Here is a 21,911-nt window from a genome sequence, read left to right as displayed (position 1 = left end):
GAGTATATGCATAGCAACAACATGTCAACAAATGCCAAAATATCTGCTGTTACAGTTCAGAGAAGATGACTAAGGCTGTCATTGGTTCTGTCCTCAGCTATGATAAGGAACGAAGGAGGAACCCATTTTTAAAAAAGAGAGAGAGATGGAGAGAGACAGCTGAGAAATAAACACGTGTGTTGCTTTTGCTTTTGCTTTTTCTACCTCTCCTTCCAAGCACAAACGCCTGTTTTTCTCCACAGAGACAAAGAGAGCCTGTTTCTGTTACATCATTCCCTCTCACATTGAAAGCCATTTATTGAGCGCTTATTTAGTGCTATGGTGTTGTGTGGGAACGCTAAAGTTGAATAGTTTATGTATCGCCTGGCGACCTAGAATCACTGGCGGTCATCCTCCAGTGGGAATTGGAGCCTTTGGATTAACGTGTTTTCGAGAAGGACAAGGAGAAGGAGGGACTTCTCTCTCGTCAATCACTACACTGTTATCAGAGTAAGCCTTAGTCCCAATGATGTCCCATTATTTTCTCTCAAAATTGTTCAATGTCTATGTGAAGCCATACAAACATCATCCGCAAGTGGTTGCGATCACTTTGAACCCAATACTGCCTTTTACTGGTAAGCTGATTTGGAAAAATGTTATTTCGCTTCAGGCTATGCAACAAACACGGTTTACTGGTTGCTATGGTTGCTTAGTTGCTAGCTAACTAAGGACACTTTTAAATAACCTCAAACTGTTTAAATGGCAGTCCCATTTACATGAAATGATAATTATCTAGTCGATGTTAAACAGCTAATAGATCACTGAAAAAGTAGTTTTCAATCAACTCAAACGGTCATTTTAACAAATTTCTATCAGGCTGAAAAGTGTTCAATTATATGTGAATGCTGATTCAGTTAAAATAACAGTTCTGGTTTTACTTGATCTCAGTGTTGCATTTGACACTATAGATCACAGAATACTGCTGGACAAGTTGGAAAATTAGGTATGACTTTCCGGAGCAGTCCTTATGAATCATGGCTGTGACATGTGGTATCCCCCAGGGATCAGTTCTCGGACCTCTACTGAACAGTGGTTACCATAGTTACACAGATATATCTGGCTCTCTCACCAGATGACTACAGTCCAATGGACTCAGTGTGTCAATGCTTAGAGCTAATTATAGAATTGGATGAGCCAAAATTGTATTAAATTAAATAAGGGTAAAACAGACATTATTATGTTTGGCAACAGAGAAGAGAATAAGCATTAGCAAACACCTCGACTCTTGAGCTCTAAAATGCAAAGACCAAGTCTGAAATCTTGATGTTCTTATAGACTCAGATCTCACGTTGGTGTCCAAGAGAAGCTCATTCATGCTTTTATTTCCAGGAGGATGTACTGCTGTAATGGTCTCTAAACTGGTATTCCCCAAAAGACCATTAAACTGCTGCAGCTCATTCAAAATGCTGCTGCTGGAGTTTCATCCAGGGCCAAGAGAACAGAGCACTTCACTCCAGTTCTAAAATCTTTACATTGTCTTCCAGGTACTTACATAATCCATTTTAAAGTGTTGCTGCTAGTCTATAAATCACTGAACGGCTTGGGAATACATCTCTGATATGTTTAAATAATAGAAACCGATTCGGCCTCTTAGATCCATGGACTCCGGTCAGCTAGTAGAGGTAGAGCCAAGTCCAAACATTTAGCTGTTGTGCTGCATGCCACTACAACAAACTGCCAGAAGAAGTGCCCTAAATGTAGCAATTTTTAAATCCTGGTTCTCTTCTCATATGATTGCGCTCTATAACTTGCTCTCTATTCTTACTGCATTTTAGTCTTAATTTAATGATGTTACTTATCTTTTAACTATATACTGTTGTATATATAATTAAATATCCTTTATTTATTTGTATGTACAATCCATTATTTAAGTATAGCACATTGCATTGCCTCACCCTTGGCAATTGCCAACTGTTAAGATGGTTCCCTAAGCTAGAGACCTTGCATGTTTTTCCGTCACATGGAGGTTCACGCTTGTAGCATCCCGTTAAATGCAGTCTTCATTGTTACTTTAACGTTATGTGGGCGACAGTTGTACAGGGGGTAGAGGAGTCGTTTAGTGATCGGAAGGTTGCTAGTTCGATTCCCCACTCCTCCTTACTTAGTGTGTAAGTGTCCTTGAGCAAGACACTGAACCCCTAAAACTTCTCCTGATGTATAAATGCAATTTCCTTGTAAGTCGCTTTGGATAAAAGTGTCTGCTAAATGTAATGTTATGGACGACGGAGTGCTGTTTTTTCCTGATACATTCATTTGTATGTGAAAGGGGTACTTGTGACAGGAAGGGGCACCGCTCACAAAGGTCACATGTGAAATGACTCATAAGCAGCACACTCAAAAGCCAGTTTATGAAAAAAAAAAAACACTAGGCACCTGGGTGTGTGTGTGTGCGTGCGTGCATGCGTGCGTGCGTGTGTGTGTGTGTATGTACATTTGCACATGTGTGTATGTTCTCCTCTGTTCCCTGTACTAGTGACCTTGGCGACTCTCAAAGCTAATGAGTAACATGAATTAATGTCCATCTTGGTACCAGATATATTGGTTTTGCCTAAGCAGGTCCGAGGTCAGCTGTCATTAAAATGATGACAATGGCAATGACAATGACAATGACAATGACCACCACAGCCACAGTGAGCACTGCTGTTATACTGCACCAGAAAACACAAGCTGTTGGCGATGATTAACATCCGCTGAGCATCAGAGTTTTTAATTACCCTACTCCGGCTTAGTTTAGGAATGAACAAGCTTCTTCGCATAACCTGAGTGTAGGTAACTAGATATCATATCTCATGCTCTAATAATGCATCTACACATGAGGAGAGGATAGGGAGTGGTGAGAGGCAGAGAGAGAGAGAGAGAGAGAGAGAGAGAGAGAGAGAGAGAGAGAGAGAGAGAGAGAGGGAGGGAGGGAGGCCGAGAGAGAGAGAGAGAGAGAGAGAGAGAGAGAACACATTTTAAGGAGCATTCAATTGTGCAGGAAAGCAAGAATAATCCTAATTAAAATAATTACAGCATTTCAAGATGGAGATCATAATTAGGCGGAAACAAGCCATTAAGTATTTTTCCTTCTAAATATAACATCTTCAGATGGGGCACGGATTGAAATACAAGGCATTAGGAACGTTCGTAAATAGCACTGTTATAGACTTGCGACACACACAAATACATAACACACACACACACACACACACACACACACACAGACACACACACAGACACACACACAGACACACACACATACACACACACACACACACACACACACACAAACACACACAAACACACAAACCCACAGACAGAACAGAATAGACCAAGGAAACCCGGCACCGTTGCCAAGGCGCCAGGCTGGGGGAAAAGCGGGCATCTGGGCCCCTTCCATGGGCATCTTTTTTTCCCTCTTTAACAACGAGATCAAGAGCATGTTTGGCACGGAACCCAGCCTCCTAAAACACCAGAACCCCACTTGGAATGGCTTGCACAAATCCAGCCATGGAAAAAAACAATAACAAACCCAGCCCCTGTGTGCTGAGCGAAGGAATCTGGGCTCCTTTGTGAAAACACATCTGACACATTAGGCTTTTTTTTTACGAAGCCCACAACACCTATGGGAAAGTCCCGGCGGAGGGGGAGCCTCTTTGGTTTACTGGTCTAACTGAGCTGCTAGAGTATAACACTCCTAGACAGCGCATAGAGTGGAATGTGTATTGGATAAGTATTTAACAGGAAGGTGTGAAAGTTTTCATGATACCAAACGCTTGATAGTCTGTAACCAGTACCAGGGACATTTTCTGGTTCTTGCCATCGGTTCAATACCAAAACCAAATCAGTAATGGCAGGAAACACAATACTGTTAGCTTAGCTGGCTAGCATTAACTTAATAGTAAACATTACAATTACATTACATTAACTTAACAGTAGACATTACAATTACATTACATTACATTAACTTAACAGTAAACATTAGAATTACATTACATTAACTTAACAGTAACATTACAATGTTAATCACTAATACCACCAAGTCTCAGAACAAGGTGAAGCAACAAACTAGGCAGGAACGAGAGTAGCAACAGACCCCTGCTCAACGCGACCTTTCCAGTCGTGCATTCCCAGGTTCTCTACAGTCAGGCAGATAGACAGTACTGTGGTATGTGTGTATACTGACATAACTCACACAGTACAGAGTTCTTCTTCAGTTTTTCATATCAATAAAGAGAATTGATGTCAATCAACACTGGTTTTTTTCCTGTCACTATTAAATGTATTAAAGTGTTATTGGACATTTAATATAACATCACCCCGTTACAGCACCTTCACCTGCCTCCATACGCAAATTCTGTAATTGTACAAAATCAAACTTCATCAATTTTCATTAAATTCATAGTTTATGGTGGTTTAAATGATCCTCCACCATGTCAGGGGTCAATATGTATCACCTGATCATGAAAAGTAGCATAAAAACAATAGGCAGTGTATATAGCTAGTGCTGAGACAGATTGCATGGGAAGATATGATGTGTCTGAAGGGATGTTAGACTAGCTCTCCTATTACAACTCAGGCCTTTGTGTCCTGATGCCTTATGGGTACTGTAGTGTTTGAGGGAGAGGATGGTGGCTCTGGGTGTGGGGCATGCAATCAATCTTCCCTCAGTATCGATAAGTCTTTGCCTGGGCCAACACTTTAGTACTCCCACTATCAATTAAGCTAGCCTTAATTAGCTAATTAATCAATTAAGCTAGCCTTAACTCATTAATTGTCAATGCAGGAGTGGTTGGCCAAAGCACAGCGCAGCTCAGTCAACTAAATTACAGCAGGAAGACAATGGCAGATGAGCGATGGCTTCATCGGCGCAAACAACCAATAACCGGAAGCACAAAATGTTATGGTAGTAATGGAACTCCTGTATAACAGGAGTAGAGTGGGGAAGACCATTCATATGCTTCATGAACAGCCTTATTTAATCAACTTCCAATCGAAAAGAATGGAAAAGCTGGGTGCAGACCAACCGATATGCTACCGGATACCTTGAAGTGCACAATCACCACCGAGACACACTATGGAGCAAACATCTTCCATGTCCAAAAAGCTTAAATATCGTATGCGCTCCACAACAGCACGTGGCATCACTTTGAAATTTGAATTTGAAAGTTAATTTAGGCAATGAACCAAATACTGTTCTTCTCTCTGTAGATATATAATCTTATAATAATTCCAGATATTATACTCCTATACTGCTGTGTAGACAGACAATCCTTTTGCTCTATTTGTTCAAACCAAACACTGTAATAATTACACTCATACCTTTGTTACCATAGAAGGGCTTCAGTTAGGTTCGATTACCAATATCCCTACCCCTAAGCAAACACACACACACACACACACACACACACACACACACACACACACACACACACACAGACACAGACACAGACACAGACACAGACACACAGACACAGACACAGACACACAGACACAGACAAAGATAACTGAGGTTTTTCTGAAGTGCTCAGACAATGCTATGTATTGACAGGGTAAAATCGATGCTATCCCTCTAAAAAGGAAGCCACTACGCTCACCCTTTAGCTCCAGCATCAAGACCATGTGACCTATGAGGTGTGTCCCACTGCAGTCCTCCTCTGTAGCATGCAGCTGAGTCCCTGATGCCCTCAGGGTACTGATTTTTACTCAATGATTGATCAAATTCGCATTAAGTATGCATCGCTCCTATGCTGTATATCGTATTTGCATTTCAGGACTCCAACTCAATACACAATACATTCAAGGATGGGGGAGTGTCAGAGTTAGGTGCGTCCTTACCTGGCTCGGTACAGTTCTTGGGCAGCCGACTTGTCTCCACCGTCGTCTCTGGTATATACGTGAAGGTATCTTCGTATTCTTGCAGTAACCGACGGCTCTCCCAACTCGGACTAACCTTGGGTCCAATGCTGGGTGTGCGGTAACCTACACAGACACGAGAGACAGACGCATGTATGTTAAGGGACTGCTTAATGTGAAACATTTACGCTTGGCACTGTGCTTAAAAGAGCCATTGAGGTGAAATGTCTTAAAATTTCATTCAATAACCACATGTGACACGGGACTTTTGTTGTGGAAAATCCTCTTATATAAAAATACCTATTGAGGGATCAGAAAATGGCATGTCATACTGAATACAAACACAGTCATGTGATCCAGGTAGCATTCATGTCTGATGCCGAAATTCTTTTTTATTGGAAGGAGAATGCTAGTGCTTTTACAAAATGTCTTCGTTTGTTGCCTGTTTAGTGATACCCATGTCAAGTGTGTTCCCCCTACGTACAGACACTGCCAAGTGGCAGACGTAGGGATGTCATATTTGTATCCAAAGTATCTATGGTGATGCAAAGTGGCATTTACTCATTAACTAATCAACTGTTATATGCTCATATACTCATCAACTGTTGTACACTCATATACTCATCAACTAAACATCTGTTTTCACATGTGCACATCACATTTTCTTTACAGATATGAGAAGTGTGAGAGGCTTCCATACTAAATTCTAAATACTAAATCCGTTGTGAAATCATCACTCCAATCTTGCAACAGACTGTGTGATTCTAGTTGATGGCGTTCCTGTTTAATAATGTGCTTGTTAAGTGGTCAATGGCCACGGAGGGCAAAGGCCATGGCATAACACACACACACACACACACACACACACACACACACACACACACACACCTGAAGAAAGGCTCTTTGGTCCTCTGGAACCCTGACAGATTCTACTTGAAACCTTTTCAAAAAGGTCTTGGTAGAATCCCTGGGTTATTATTATAATATTCCTAAAGGCTGTTTAAATTGTGTCTATGAAATAACTCCATCAGCTCTCAGCTTCACCAGTTCGAGTAGAAAGTTATATAATTCATGTACAACCTTTAAAGGCATTTCTGTTGAGTTCAGAATGCACGCGAAAATAACTGGGGAAAAAAAAAACACAAAACAGAGACCAAGCGAATCACAGAAAAGCTAGGCATTCAGCTGCAAGAGAGTAATATTTATAGTTGACAATTTCACATGGCTTCAGTGGCCTTTCAGAGAGATTTTTGAATGTAACATTAAATAGAAAATGCTAATCAGCTTTCAGCCATTGCAAGCATTCTCAACGCTCAAGAGCGGAGCACCACTATTGGGGCTAAACATTGGCCTCGGTCGCCGGATTAGATAACACTCTTCACACTCCCATTCAGCGTGGCGTTAAGCATCGCATCGGCTCCTCTCTTTTCACATGGTGCTCACAAGGACACCGGCAGCCCAGCCCAGAATGTTTTAAACAGCGTTAAAACCTCACACACACATGCTCTCACACACACACACACACAGCAGTAACAGGCGGCGGGTCGCTCTCGTCTGGGAATATTCATGAGGCCCGTCTGTTGCGCGAGGGGCTCGGCGCTGACGGTGCGGCGGCACAATCGCGGGGCCGGCGCGAGCGGGCCGAGCGGTGGGATGATGACCGCGGCCACACACAGCGGGGGCCCCTGCCTCTCCGCTGCGTCTCACAAGTGGCCGATTATTCTGGCAGCACTGCCATCTGGGTCACTGTGTCCTCGAGCGCCTCTCCATAGTACACCCCACCTCCCCCCACACACACACAGAGACGCGCACACACACGCACACACACACACACAGACACACACACACACACACACACACACACACACACACACACACACACACACACAGACACACACACTCCCCTGCCAGCTCATCACAGCTCCTCTCATCATCAGGCAGTCACTATGCAAAGGCCTTCCTCCTTGTTGCCCTCCACCCAACCCCCCCCCCCACGTCAGTTCCACTGAGCTAAAAATATGACTTCTATTTTTATCCAACGTAAGGGAAAAGAAACACAATTACCATCCCCCTTGCTGCAGATGAAGAAAAACATACTTATGACATGCGCCAAGGGATGATGACATCAAGACCCCCGCTCTCCTTTTCTCTAGCTTTTCCTCTCCTCTCTCTCTCTCTCTCTCTCTCTCTCTCTCTCTCTCTCTCTCGTCCTTGGTATGACCTCCAGTGTTCATTTTGGTGGATGGAGGAGAGGACAGAGGAAAAGAATAGGGCAGGGTGAAAATGTACCGAAACTGTCATCTCCAACCTTGTACCAAATCATTTTAATAAATTAGGTATATTTTAGATTGTGACTGTTTGTTTGAATGCCAAATTATGGAGAACATATACAACATAGATTTTCCTAAATGTCAAATGTTATAATCAGTTTCAGTAACGATGTCCTTTAAACAGATTGTGATATTCCCCGGAGATGTATTGTCCCGTTGGCATTTACTGAAGTGGCATTTTCCAATTTGTCAATCCAAGAGAAATTATTGTGGATTTATTCCCACCAAGGTAAATCTGTGAAATGACTGGGATATTTATTTGAGGTCATATCGCACAGCTCTGAAAGAGAATACAGGCTGCCACAAGTGTTGGTGACCGTCACCTCTCCTGTTCTCATACATGCTCTTCTCCAGTGACACTGAACCAGAGGAATGGATGCTAAAAAACAAGTCTTCTGACATCTTGACAGGCTGGGGTCAGGCATCCTCCCAGACAGAAGATGGAAGTGTTAGATGTTAGCCGTTACGTTACGTTACGTTAAGTTAACCACTGCTGCAGATAATACTCTATCTCTTTGTGGTCTTACCAAGCATCATAGCTGAGCAGAGGAGGCAGAGATGTGGCATTTTGTCTATGTGTGTATGTGTGTGTGTTTGTGTGTGTGTGTGTGTGTGTGTGTGCGTGCCTGCATGCGTGTGTGTGCAGTACATGTTCATCGATGTTGTTGATTGGTGGCTTGTTTGAATGTTTGCTGTGTGCGTATGTGCAAGCATCTGCATGGACACTGTCTATGTATCCCAGTAAATATGTGTGCGTATACATGTTTTGGGTTGGGTTCTGTCAGACCTGGAACGAGCCTGTGAATATGTGTGCATATACATGTTTTGGGTTGGGTTCTGTGAAACCCAGAATGAGTCTGTGAGTATGTGTGCATATTCATGTTTTGGGTTGGGTTCTGTCAGCGAGCCTGTGAACGAGCCTGTGAATATGTGTGCGTATACATGTTTTGGGTTGGGTTCTGTGAGACCTGGAATGGCTCAGCGGAGGACAGAACTACAGTAAGTACTGAAAGAACCCCCCCCCCCCCCCGTTCTCTGCCTTCCTCTTCCCCTCCTCTCCTCTCCCTCGCTCTCTTCTCTCCTCTCCTCTCTTCTCCCCTCCTCTCCTCTTCCCCTCCTCTCCTCCTCTCCCTCTCTCTCTCTCCTCTCCTCTCCTCTCCCCTCCCCTCCCCTCCCCTCCCCTCTCCTCCCCTCCCCTCTTCTATCTCCTCTCCTCAGTGGCAAGAGTGACGGAGACTGCCCCTGCTTGGAGACATGTGTCCAATTAGGCATGCAGCGCAGCCCCCGCGTGCTACAGCATGTTGAGAGAAGAGAGAGAGATCTATCTATCTATCTCTCTTGCTCTCTTTCTCTCTCTCTCTCTCTCTGCCTCCCTCTCTCCTTCCTCACTGTGCCCGCACTCTTGCAGAGGGATGACAAATCTACTGCAGACATCATGTGGGCTTCTGACGTTATGTTGTAACAGCATTATCTGTTCAATGATGCGAAGATGCTCAGAAGACACACTACACACTGTTTATTAGTGTGCATGTGTGTGTGTGTGTGAGTGTGTGTGTGTGTGGGGGGTTTCTATGGAGATCTGACATAACAGCTCAGATGACAGAGGACCAATGATGTAAGACCCTGTTAAACAAAGACTGAGGCAGACAGATAGCCCTGAAAATGATGTCACAACAAGGTTGTACACAGAGATTTTTAACATAGGTGACTAGCAGAGAGGCTAGCAGGTAGCTAACGGGTTTCTCCTTCAACGTCTGCTGAACGCACACAACAACGCAGATAACACTGGTGGTGATTGGATGAAGGCTACAGAAAATGATACAGTTTTGTTTCTCATTCTTAAATGGGACAAAGCTCTGAAGGGCGGCAAAAGACCCACTTCCCCAAATGTAGCACAAAGAACCATATACCGACAACACTAGTATAAATACTAACAACACTGCTGCACAGAAATAATCAACAATACAGGTGATTTCCCTGAGGTAAAAAATAGATATTGCAAAAAACCTGCATTACTTTTCTAGCCCTCTCTCTGTCTCTCTCTGTCTCTCTCTGAGTACTATAATCATCAATATGGTGAATTAAGAAAGGCGAAGCATGTCTAAAATAAATAACGTAAACTTTGATGACAAAAATAAATGTATTTGTTAATATTATGCAACTTCATACATATTTGACCCCAAAACAGAAATAGTCAGTTGGTTGACAGAGTATTTATATCTCCTTGGTTTCTGGAGCTTTCAGGAAGCATGCACATATGTTTATAAAAACATCAGTAACAACATAAGAAAATAAACAATTATTCAGTTTACAGTGCAGGGACTTATTTGAGTTAGTCACTGCACATGCAGTCTCTTTTTAGCAAATGAGAAGCCTGAACATATTCACATCCAGACCTCATAGAACTGTATAGTTCTACACCCCAATGAACTGTATAGGTGTGAACACCCCAATTAACTGTATAGTTCTACACCCCAATGGCTCCACAGGAGAGCCGCTGCAGTAGGCGCTTGGCCCAGCTCCCAACCGACGCACTGTGCTGGAAGAAAGACCTTGTTTCAACACGCTTTCATACATGGCACTCAACTAATGATGCATGCCCGTGGCTATGGGGTCACAGTCAACAGCAGAGAGATCTCATGTTCAGACCTGGCAGTGGCGGCAGCAGCAGCTCAATGGCCCAGTGGCTGAACACACGACACATGTGCTAGGATGTCCCAGTTTGCAAATGGGAAAGCTGAGCAATGAAGGGGATTACCACCAGTCCCGCACAATGGCGAGTCTCTCCGACCTCACCCCCATACTGTCAACGCCGCGGTAAATTTAGCCCCCCCATCCATCCAGCACTGCCTAACGTTAATCACCCAGTTCATCTTCATTAGCAAGTTGAGCGAGGCACTGGATGGGAAAAGGACAAAGAGGGGAGAGGAGCGGCGTTGTAGACCCCTGAACACCTGTCCTCCGTGGAGAGCTGAAACCAGGTATGCACACCTTCCCTCCCCTCTCTCACAATGATGGGTGATGTCAGCAGATCTCTCAAAATCAATAATCAATAATGAATTTGAATCCTTTGAATTCAGCTGAGCGAAGCTGCTAGGATTGACTAAAACTAGAATGAATGCCCCTTAAACAGACACGGTGACCCGCTTTCGAGGGGTTAATGACCTCACTCTCCAGTCTCTTGATTAAACTGTATCTCTGGTGGTTTATTACGAAGATCAATAGAGTCTATTTTTAAAAGTGCGTGAATGGAGTATCAGTAATTGCTCGTTTATGAATGTGACGGGCATCTTAATAAGCTCATTAGCGCCCGGTGCGCCAAACCTCCCACTGTGAGTGTGTGCTGTCAACTTGGATGACGGAAAGACATTTGCCTCTTCAGGGCCATCAAAAAGAGGGCAGTCCAAGCACGGGCTTTGAGGCCAGGGAGTTATCCCAGCAGGAGGTCATATCGGTCAAAAGCGCCCCTTCGATTCCCCTTCTCGGGTCTCTGTCATACTAGGCAAGAGAAGATTCGGGGTCGGCCCAAAAGAGAGTCACGACTTCAGGTCAGGATGTAACTTATGTGCTGACATGTTAGCACGTTGATTGTAGCAAACAATATGATTCGAATCATTGTTAGACACAGTGAGTCAGTCCATTTTAGGAGTTAAAGCACCGTGGTCACATACTGAACAGGCTATGATTTCAGTTATTTTGGCAAATAGGCTACAGTAATCAAATTAGCTGTGCCAAAATAATCAAAATGATGTCAGCTTGTTGAAGCCAGGGAGCAAAGGCCAGAGAAAGGCATGATGTTCTAGTGTTTGCTTGACTGCAGAGCGGCTGGACTCGTTTCTCAAACGATAACAAGTGCACAGACAATATCAGGCTTTCAGACCTGTGACAAAAAACATTGCTTTGTCTTTCAATCACAAATTACTTAAGTTACCCGCTCGAAAAAAAAAACACTGCCTCAAAATGGCAGAAAAGCATTCCACTTTTCTGTGCAGATGGCTTACATTACCAGGCTGAAAGAGCCCTGGCTTGATGTTAAAAACATAACTTAAAGATGTCTGCATAACACCAGACGACTCCAAGTTAACACCACCATTTGGAGTCCACTCAAACAGCAATGGCAACCAAGCACAGAGCTCTGACAAGCTTGCGATTCAAAGCAAATCATGCTAATTAAACGATTGCGAAGAACCAGAATTGCTGGCCTGGGTAATAGAGTGTCATCCCACATTTGGCACCAAGCTAAGGGGCTTGCGAGTGGAGCTCTCAGATATTCCAGTTTTTTGGATGCTAATTTGCCAGGCTGAACTCTCCTGACCTTTCAGAAGTAACAGGAGGAGAGGAGAAAAACAGAGGGGAAAGCTACAGGCATCACGAAGAGGAGCGGAGCTTCCATCCCCCGCGGAGGGAATACGTTTGAGCACAGCCCTCACTCGCAGGTTTAGTGATAAAACCCTACCCTAGCCTCAAATGAGTTCTGACTGCGGCTTTATGTAATCAGACAGTCTATCAAATAACTGCTTACATAAATGCCGCTTCGGTCAAAAGATTAGAGGTTTGAAACGTATTATTCTCCCGTCGCAGATTTTAATATCTCAAGCATATTTGTCTTTTTTTCCCCCCCGACACAAAGCTTTGGTTATACACAGTTTAAAAGTAGCCGCGTCTGAAACCTGCCAAACAAAAAGCCTCACCAGTCTTCACAGCTGGATAGCAATATCCCTTCCGCTTCTTCTTTTCAACAGCAAACATGCAGAGCAATATCCACCGAAGCTATTAAAGGGCTAATTAGTTCCCGTGCCCTACTTCGTACAGGTAGCAGGTGTCTCGACCCAGTTAGTACTGTTAATGTGAGCAGAGGTGACTTATGAAGCACTCAGCAATACTGTAGGTTCAGAGTACTGTGGATACTATAAGGTGTCCATCTTGTCCTTTTTTGCGTGTCTCTGATAACCATGTAAAAGCAATCACTATAGAAAAAGAATTATGATATATAGAGTACAGGCAGAAAACTAACTGATAGATAGATAGATAGATGGATACTTTATTAATCCCGAGGGAAATTTAGGAAATTAGGAAATGACTGTATCTAATAATCTAAACAGGTTCAGAGTACTGTGGATACTATAAGGTGTCCATCTTGTCCTTTTTTCAATAGGCTCAGAGTACTGTGGATACTATAAGGTGTCCATCTTGTCCTTTTTTCAATAGGTTCAGAGTACTGTGGATACTATAAGGTGTCCATCTCGTCCTTTTTTGCGTGTCTCTGACAACCATGTAAAAGCAATCACTATAGAAAAAGAATTATGATATATAGAGTACAGGCAGAAAACTCCACTCCTATATCGTGTTATAAAATAATAAATAATGACTGTATCTAATAATCTAAACAGGTTCTCTCTGGCCAACACAAAGCCTGTCCACACTGCTCCACACATGATGGGCAGCATTACAAGACCATGACCTGGGTCTGCCAATCCTGTTCCAAACTGAACAACTTGTGAAGCTGGAATTCTACGTTTATCAGGTCTATTGTACATGGGGAAGAACCTGATAATCCTAAAGTAGCCGCTCTGTCTGTGAATCCAATCTAAATGCCCCAATATCACTGCAAACAACCTGGTCCTACAACGTCAAGCTATCTGCCATCAGACCGCTATCATTCATTCCATCATTTGCCTCTGAGGCAACTGGTGTCTACAGCTCATGTGGTAGGCCATAGGCTAGTCTTTGCCAGACCAGGTTGTTCAGTGTCAGTGGGTGGGATCAGCGTTTGGATTCAGCAGGAAAGCATTAAGTAAACTGGCAAACCCCGTCTGCTGTTGAGTCTTAGTATCAGATTTGCAAAAGAACATGGAGTGCTGTTCTCCATCCCTACACTTCCCACTCCAGGCATCCGTCTGGCCCTCCTCCAGCCCCCACCCTAGTTGGCCATGGCCTCCTCCAGCAGCAGGTCGGGGTCAGCAAGGGGTTGCATTGGATTTACTCCACGAGGACCTCCATCCCCGCTCCCAAAGCATTTAAGGGCTTTCTCCTACTTCGTAAACCCCAAGCAATCTCGCGTTGCGTGTTTGCGGGCCTGACATCCGCTCGTCCTCACACTTCCCTCTCGTGTGTGTGTGTGTGTGTGTGTGGAGGGTTGGGGTGGGGGGTGGGGGGTGGGGAGATGGTGGCATGTCATAAATCACACACACCTAATGAGGACATTTAGGGTGGGCTATATATGGAGGAGAGGAAAGGTATGTAGGGCGGGCTCTCCTCCTCTGAATTAATGACCTGCGCTCTCTCTCCTTCCATTTCTTTCTTTCTCTAACATCCCGGCAACCACAATGGATAATGCCAGGCTAGAACTTAAAAGAAAGAGGCACCAGAGTGAGAACAATCCCTCTCTCTCTCTCTCTCTCTCTCTCTCTCTCTCACCCCATCATATGCCTGTGGCATGTTGCTGTACCCCTCTGCACATCCAGCCCACCCTGACTCCTGTGGGTACCAGAATAGGCCTCTGCTTTAGAAAAGGCTTCTCAATTAATTAGGCAGACTCTATTCAAGGGGAATTGGGCCAGAAATACTCCAAGGTGTAATTATTGAGGTGTGTTTATATCCCTGCACTATTCACATATTGACTAACTGACCTATGAATAAATGTATCTATCAAATATCCTAACGTTAGGGAGGAAGTGTTCTTCCCAACTCATGGCCAAAATAAAGCACAAACACACACACACACACACACACACACACACGAACCATAAACCATCTGAATCAGATGAAAAAAATCTCCCCTTTTGCCATATGTGAACATTCAGGAGAAACGGGCATATTTACATGAAAGGCCCTGGCCCTTAAAATTTTTTTTTTTTTTATTGCTTAATATTTACTAAACATGATCACCGCAGGCAGTAAGTTCAACCTCAGTGTTCACGTCCTTTGCCATGGATCATTGATCCCTGTGCACTAATGTGTGCTGGTACCCAAAACCTCCCAGTGGACGTCTGCTCCATCCCTTCTCCTTCTCTCTCTTCTTCTGTCTCTTTCTTTCCCCCTCTCTGTATCGCTTGCACACACACACAAACACACACACACACACACACACTGGGATCCATATGTTTGGTAAGGCATCATGACTGTTCAAACAGGACAGAAAACAGAAAACACTCTTGGTCCGTTTTACGTTTTTGATAGAAGAAAAGATAAGCTGGTCTCATATATGGTGGTGATGCTATAGATTTGTGGTTGTATCACAAACCACAACTTAGACGTATCTGATTAAAGTCTCCATGGCATACTGGACTCGCAAAAGCTCATGTATTTTGTGCAGCCGAAAAGAGAAAAGAAGGACTAACTGGTCCTGTATGAAGGGATTTGATGCATTCCTCTTTCATTTATTTAACGGTGACATTTCACAGATCCCTTTTTCATTCCCAGAGTTTTTATGTCATGAACACAGTCCAGCTGCAGTCCATAACCAACTATGGTAAGAAATGCTGATTGTAATCATAGAATAAAACTGATTTAACTGACAGCTGAATTTAATTGGCCATAAACATGACTAAGTTTCATATGTCTTTTTTTTAAAAGTTTTTTTCCATGTCTATGTAGCTGAAGAATGAAATCAGAGAGGATGTAGGCCTATTTGTTGAACACAATTTACAGGATGGGTTAAATGTACCGCATGTTGTCCATTTTGAGTGTTTGTCTCACCACCATGGCTTTGGCAATGCAGTGTCTGGAATGAAATGAACAGAATGAAGGCAAGATAAGGACTTTACAGACGAGCAACAGACTGGTTGGTAATAGGGGCAGATTGACTCAGTTGTAAAACTCTTGCAGTAATGTTTGCCTTCCCCCAGTGCAGAGTGACAGTGAGCATCTGCATCCAAACAGCACAGCCACTAAATACCTGTGATGTCGAGGACAATGGTATGCTACCAGTTTAGGGGCAGATAACTGTGATTGTTGCTATGGGGACAAGCAAACAGAACGCACACGTGTCTCCCATCAATTTGACCCAACAGCAGCACCCTCCACCTGTTCCTTGTTGCTGAATGTATCATCATCATCCAAACTCAAGAAATCTCTGCAAACCCTCTGTTGTTCATTGGCCGACAAACACCATAGCACTTTCTTTACGAGTTCACTGCATGCACTGTCTCCTGAACCTCAAACACTGGTGCTGGTTTCTATGGGCCTGTGTTAGTCCTTACTGGTGCTGGTTTCTATGGGCCTGTGTTAGTCCTTACTGGTGCTGGTTCTATGGGCCTGTGTTAGTCCTTACTGGTGCTGGTTCTATGGGCCTGTCTCCTGAACCTCAAACACTGGTGCTGGTTTCTATGGGCCTGTGTTTGTCCTTACTGGTGCTGGTTTCTATGGGCCTGTGTTAGTCCTTACTGGTGCTGGTTTCTATGGGCCTGTCTCCTGAACCTCAAACACTGGTGCTGGTTTCTATGGGCCTGTGTTTGTCCTTACTGGTGCTGGTTTCTATGGGCCTGTCTCCTGAACCTCAAACACTGGTGCTGGTTTCTATGGGCCTGTGTTTGTCCTTACTGGTGCTGGTTTCTATGGGCCTGTGTTAGTCCCTACTGGCGCTGGTTCTATGGGCCTGTCTCCTGAACCTCAAACACTGATGCTGGTTCTATGGGCCTGTGTTAGTCCTTTCACAGGGCCATGTTTCAAAGAGAACTTTAGACAGTTTTGGCAATGATAGAGGCCAGCTGATGATGGGGAATGGGTCCATGCAGTAAAGTAACCCTATGGATCAACGCTTCATAATCTTCATCGTAGCTGTACCTCCCGGGTTGCAGCAACCCACGCTAGTTTACAACACCAACGGCAGAAATCTACCTAAATTAAAAAAGAACACACATCATTTTTGGATACCCTCCTTCAATATGAGTCACAATTAAACTGTGGGGCTGGTGATTTCTCACTGCCGTGCTGAGAGAATAGACTGTCGATCCAAACTCCCATTTATTTGTCCAATAGAGAATAAAGCTGAAAAGGCCATCCATCTGGGAAGGGCTCGCTGTCACCGCTCCGGCGCTGTGTGCTGTAAAACTAGCTCAAATAATGAAGCGCGCTGCTACTCAGCCAGGGTGAGCAAGAAAGGGGCCGGTGCAGATGATAAATGAGATATCTCTATCTCTATCTCTATCTCTCCCTCTCTATCTCTATCTCTATCTCTCTCTCTCTCTCTCCCTCTCTCCCTCTCTCCCTCTCTCTCTCTCTCTCTCTCACACACACACACACACACACACACACACACAAGAGAGAGACAGAGAGCGCTGCAGGGGACCACGCAGTGTTGTTGGTTAAATCCTCACCTCAGCAAAGTGGAGGTGTTCCTCGAACTTGTTACTCCAGAGGGAATCCCGCTCGCCACCCTCCTCTTCTTTTTATCAGGTAAACAAAAACATTCCTATCTCTGACTCAGGCCTCAGGTAAACAAAAACATTCCTATCTCTGACTCAGGCCTCAGACAAACAAGGAGGTTGTCTCCCATTTCATTCACTCTTCTCCTCAGTCCACCTGTCTCTTCAAGAAAAGCTGACCCCATTCATTAACGGGTTTAACAACGCTAACAGGTAAAACCACTAGCAAGGATTTTCCATGGAGTCCAACTATTGACAACAGGAAGATTTGCTTGGACGAAGCCCAGGGGCCAGTACTACAGCTATCACAGAGATGGACTAGAGCGCCAAGCAATGGAAATACAAACAGATAGAGACATTGGAAGTGTTTGGTCTTTTAAGATTCATGCACAGCTTAATTAAGTTAACACCAAACACATTCACATCACTCACTCTTCCAATCAATCTGGGCTAAAGAGTGATCACACACACCTTTGTCACTCCCCTGTATTCACTTTTCATCACATTATTTATTTTTCTATCTTTCCGGAAAAATCTGTTTGCAGTGAAGTGTGTTATGATCCATATTGCTCCCAGTGGGGTTAAAAATGAGCTGAAAGTAGTCCCAGGAGACAGAATTATATCAGGTCCACATCAAACTGTCCTGACAGACGATTATACTTTAGTAGCGTTGATGAGCAAGCATTCACACAGACTTTAAAATATCCCAAGCACAACTCCTCATCAGAAACTCTTTGCTATGAGAATATGATTTTTGTCATTAGCCCACACAAGCAATAATATCAGAGTCAGTTTTTTTGGAAAAGAAGTTGCCGAAAGATTGAAAGATGTGACATGTTTTCGAGCTTGTTGAATGTGCTGGTGGGCTCTGGGATCATTCATGCGAAGCAAGTGACAAGTAAGGCCTTAAAGGAATATACTTTTATATATAAATCATCCCAGACTACAATATGACATAGACCAATAAGGTTAAGTAAGCGAAAATTCTCCATCAACACTTGTCAGTTCATGTATGTATGAAACTTATGGATCTAAAACGGTTCACTCCTTTCAGAGACAATTCTTCAGTCTGCACATTTAATTACTGGATAACTTGAAGTGGCTCAACTGGCTTCGTTCATGTGTTTATCAAATGTACTGCCACCTACGTAACATGTCATTGTGTTGCCTCATTCCTTCAGCCTAAAACACAGCCTACCCAGGGAGGACCATGCGAAACTCACGCAAAAACACAAGATAACCAGGCTAACTTCCGACATGTACCATGGAAGCTCTGCTGCACTTTCGTGTCAGACTTTATTAGGCTCTGACCATTCGGTGTCAGTGTGGACTCACCAGAGTTTTCGGCGAAATGCGACAAACCGGACACCACCATAACCAAAAGCCCCATGAAGCACATCTGTCCAACGAACAACTCCTTTCGCCGTTTCCTTCTCGCTTTGATCTTCTTCTGGCTGAGCATCACTTGCAGCGGGCAACTCTGGACCCCGGCAGACTCCGGCATCCAGCCAACGATAACCCCATCCATTTCGAAACCTCGACAGCGAGAGTGCCCGACGTTAGAGAATTGTGTGGATAGTGCAAAAGAGATTCTTGGGATCGGGGTGGCGGAGAGAACGATGGGGAAAGTTTAGACAAGGAAGAGGTGTTTTTGACAGTGTTCACGCGCAGCTGTTGAGGGCTTCGCTTTGTGTTAAAGCTGTTTGATTCTATATTATTTCAAATCCCGATGACGCGAAATATAGATATCGCGAAAGAAAGAAGCGCTCCATTTGATTGCGTCTCCTCGGTACCGATTGTTGCAGACCACGATTGGTAGTGGGCTAGATGATGTTGGAGAGTGAACGGCAGTGGGAGGGCTGAGCATAGGGGAGTGAGCAAAAGAGGGGGGGCCTTAATACAGCTTGATACAGTGCAGCTGCTCGGTGGTGAAATACCTTTCCCTAACATTATGGAGGGGGTGGTGAAGAGGAGGGGCTTTTTACAAAGATTTTTCAAGCAAAGCAGCTCTATGTGGCCAGAAAATAGCCTATTTGCTCAATGCCGCCACCTGTTGGATTGACCTGTTGGTTGCATAAAGTTGTCGATGGCATCAGCTAAGGCATGTGACAGGTGAAGATCCACCGTATTCTTTTTTTTCCTATACTTGATCGACAGTACAACGCACTATAAATGAGCATTTTTTTTCTCGGGTGATTATTTAGGCTGTTATGACTCTTCTGAAGGCCATTGAATCTAAATTGTGGTGTGGTGAAACTCTAACGCGTAAAAGTCGGCAACAGGAAGTATTTTCTTTATAAAATTATATTTTGTATAGATGTATATTGTTAGTTCACTGTTTACTGTAGACGAAAAAAAATAGAACCTTCTAATAACTGATACGCACTATTGAAGACATAACAGTGAAACACCTGGCATATTTATGAATAAATATATTTTAAATAGCGTTCCTGTAGGCCGTGCTTTTTTGGGAAACTGTCTTCCTTGCTGTTGTAATTTGTTGTTTTTCTTTCTGATCTAAGCAGCCAACTGGTTTGAGGAGCAGAAAGACCGATTTTAATGGGAGCTTACCGCTGGAGATAAGCCATATAGTAATATAGGATATATAAAGGAACAAATTGCGTTTTCCTAAATCTAGACGACTGGGATGTCAGTAGCCTATTTTCCCCAAATAGTGAGAGAGTGAACAAGCTGTGGTAGGCTACAGGGTTAACTAACCTTAACAATTATTTGTCACAAATGATCTGGATATATAGGTACCACGAATTACTGAATTACTGTTTTCTGTATTTTTCTAGGTGTTAAGGGTACAATTTTAAAAGGTTTTGAAAGTTTGTGGAGAGCAAATATCTCATGTGTTCATTTCCATGCTGGTTTACAACCAAGACGGTCAAAAGGTACAGTAGTTTTAGTGTAAGGATCCCATTCATATTGTGGTAATTGTGTCAGGGATGGAAAGCCACCACACACAGAAGGGCGTAGCAATAGAATGACTGATCAATCTAGAACAGAGGTAGTGCTTGAGTGGAGAGCGACAGAAAGAGAAAGAGATTAAAGACGGTGCTCAGAGACTCCAAGAGCCAGGGGCACATGCTGACAGATTGGGTTTAATCTCTGTTCAGGGAAGAGACACTTGGTTAAGATTCAGGACATCAAAACATAAAAAAACAATGACTCGGCTGGGTTGTGTTCTCGTTAAGGGTTTTTCTTTTTTCTTCTTTTTCTTTTCTCCTACAGTACACTGTAGCCTGATTAAACAGACATGGGTAGGATGGGGAACAGATTTGCAATTGTTGATTCTCTCAAAATAAATGGCGCTCACCTATTTGGCATTTGTAGTGACACTCTCTGATCACAGGCTGATAGGGCCTAGCCAAATGAGCCCTTCATTATATCTCCCACTGAACAGTCACACTGTGGCTCACTTCCCCTGGTGTTTCTTTCGAAAACCACAGTCTTAAATAGGGAACATAGAATGATCTTGATGACCTATCAAGGCTCAGCCTCATTGTCTCCTGTACAAGTACCTGACGTTAGCATACTTAATTCAGTTTGTGAGAGTCTGTATTCAGTAATCAGTGTGGAAGATTCTCTTTTCATATGTGTTCATATATACAGTATATTGCAGGTAGAGGCTATACTCTTACAATGACTGCTGGCGGAGGTTGGAATAAAGTTCTACCGCCAATAACATCAATGTTGAAGATATGTTGTAAATAGGGAGTATGTTAGCGTCACATCTGGTCTCAAACTCTCTTTTTCAAATGTTGGTGCTTGATAGGGGTTGGGCTTTATGTAATGTAATGTAATGTAATGTAATGTAAAGGACATGTTGTGGCCTCAGACATGCAATAGGGGCACCACTATGGGTATAGCAGCTTCAAAATGTTGATATAAATTGGAACTTAAGTTATCATATTAGTTACCAGAAAATGTCACAAGTGGTCTGGATAGGTAGGGTCTGCATTATCAAAGCCTGACTTTGTGCTTGGGGTACGCAAGAACTCATTTAAAAAGTGATTCTGGAAAAAAAAAATCAACATCTGTGGAAAGTAATCAAATCATTCCATTTCCAATTGCCGTTAACTTATCTGTAATCTAATTTTTGAGCCACTATACAAATACAATTTTTTTTGTGGTTGTTTTGTGGTTGTCCAGCCCTGGCAGTCAGTATTGGACCGTGAATCTGTTCAGGCCCGCATGAATGCCATGGATGATAATTACTGGAAGTTTCTTATCAGGCTATTAGCTCTAGATTAAATATTAACATAAAGGCTCTTGTGATTGAGTGACTTGCAGCAGACGTGCTGAGCTCATAGGCCATACGGTCCTTAACAATAAA

General features: G+C 43.5%; 1 protein-coding gene across 1 annotated transcript in view; it reads right to left on the bottom strand.

The window, feature by feature from the left end:
* Positions 1-19,830, bottom strand: part of slc24a3 (solute carrier family 24 member 3) — an 83,310-nt gene extending 63,480 nt beyond the window's left edge. Inside the window, exons 1-2 of the mRNA XM_031578841.2 lie at positions 18,905-19,830; positions 5,857-6,000 (exon numbers count right to left, since the gene is read on the bottom strand). Of these exons, the coding sequence (XP_031434701.1) occupies positions 5,857-6,000; positions 18,905-19,097 (337 nt within the window). The 5' untranslated portion in view covers positions 19,098-19,830. The remainder of the gene's footprint in view (positions 1-5,856; positions 6,001-18,904) is intronic.
* Between the last annotated feature and the right edge of the window lie 2,081 nt (positions 19,831-21,911).

The sequence above is a fragment of the Clupea harengus genome, chromosome 13, assembly GCF_900700415.2.
Source record: "Clupea harengus chromosome 13, Ch_v2.0.2, whole genome shotgun sequence".
Lineage (NCBI taxonomy): Eukaryota > Metazoa > Chordata > Actinopteri > Clupeiformes > Clupeidae > Clupea > Clupea harengus.
The sequence above is the reverse complement of the archived record's forward strand: the minus strand, read 5'-3'. Positions and strand labels throughout refer to the sequence as shown.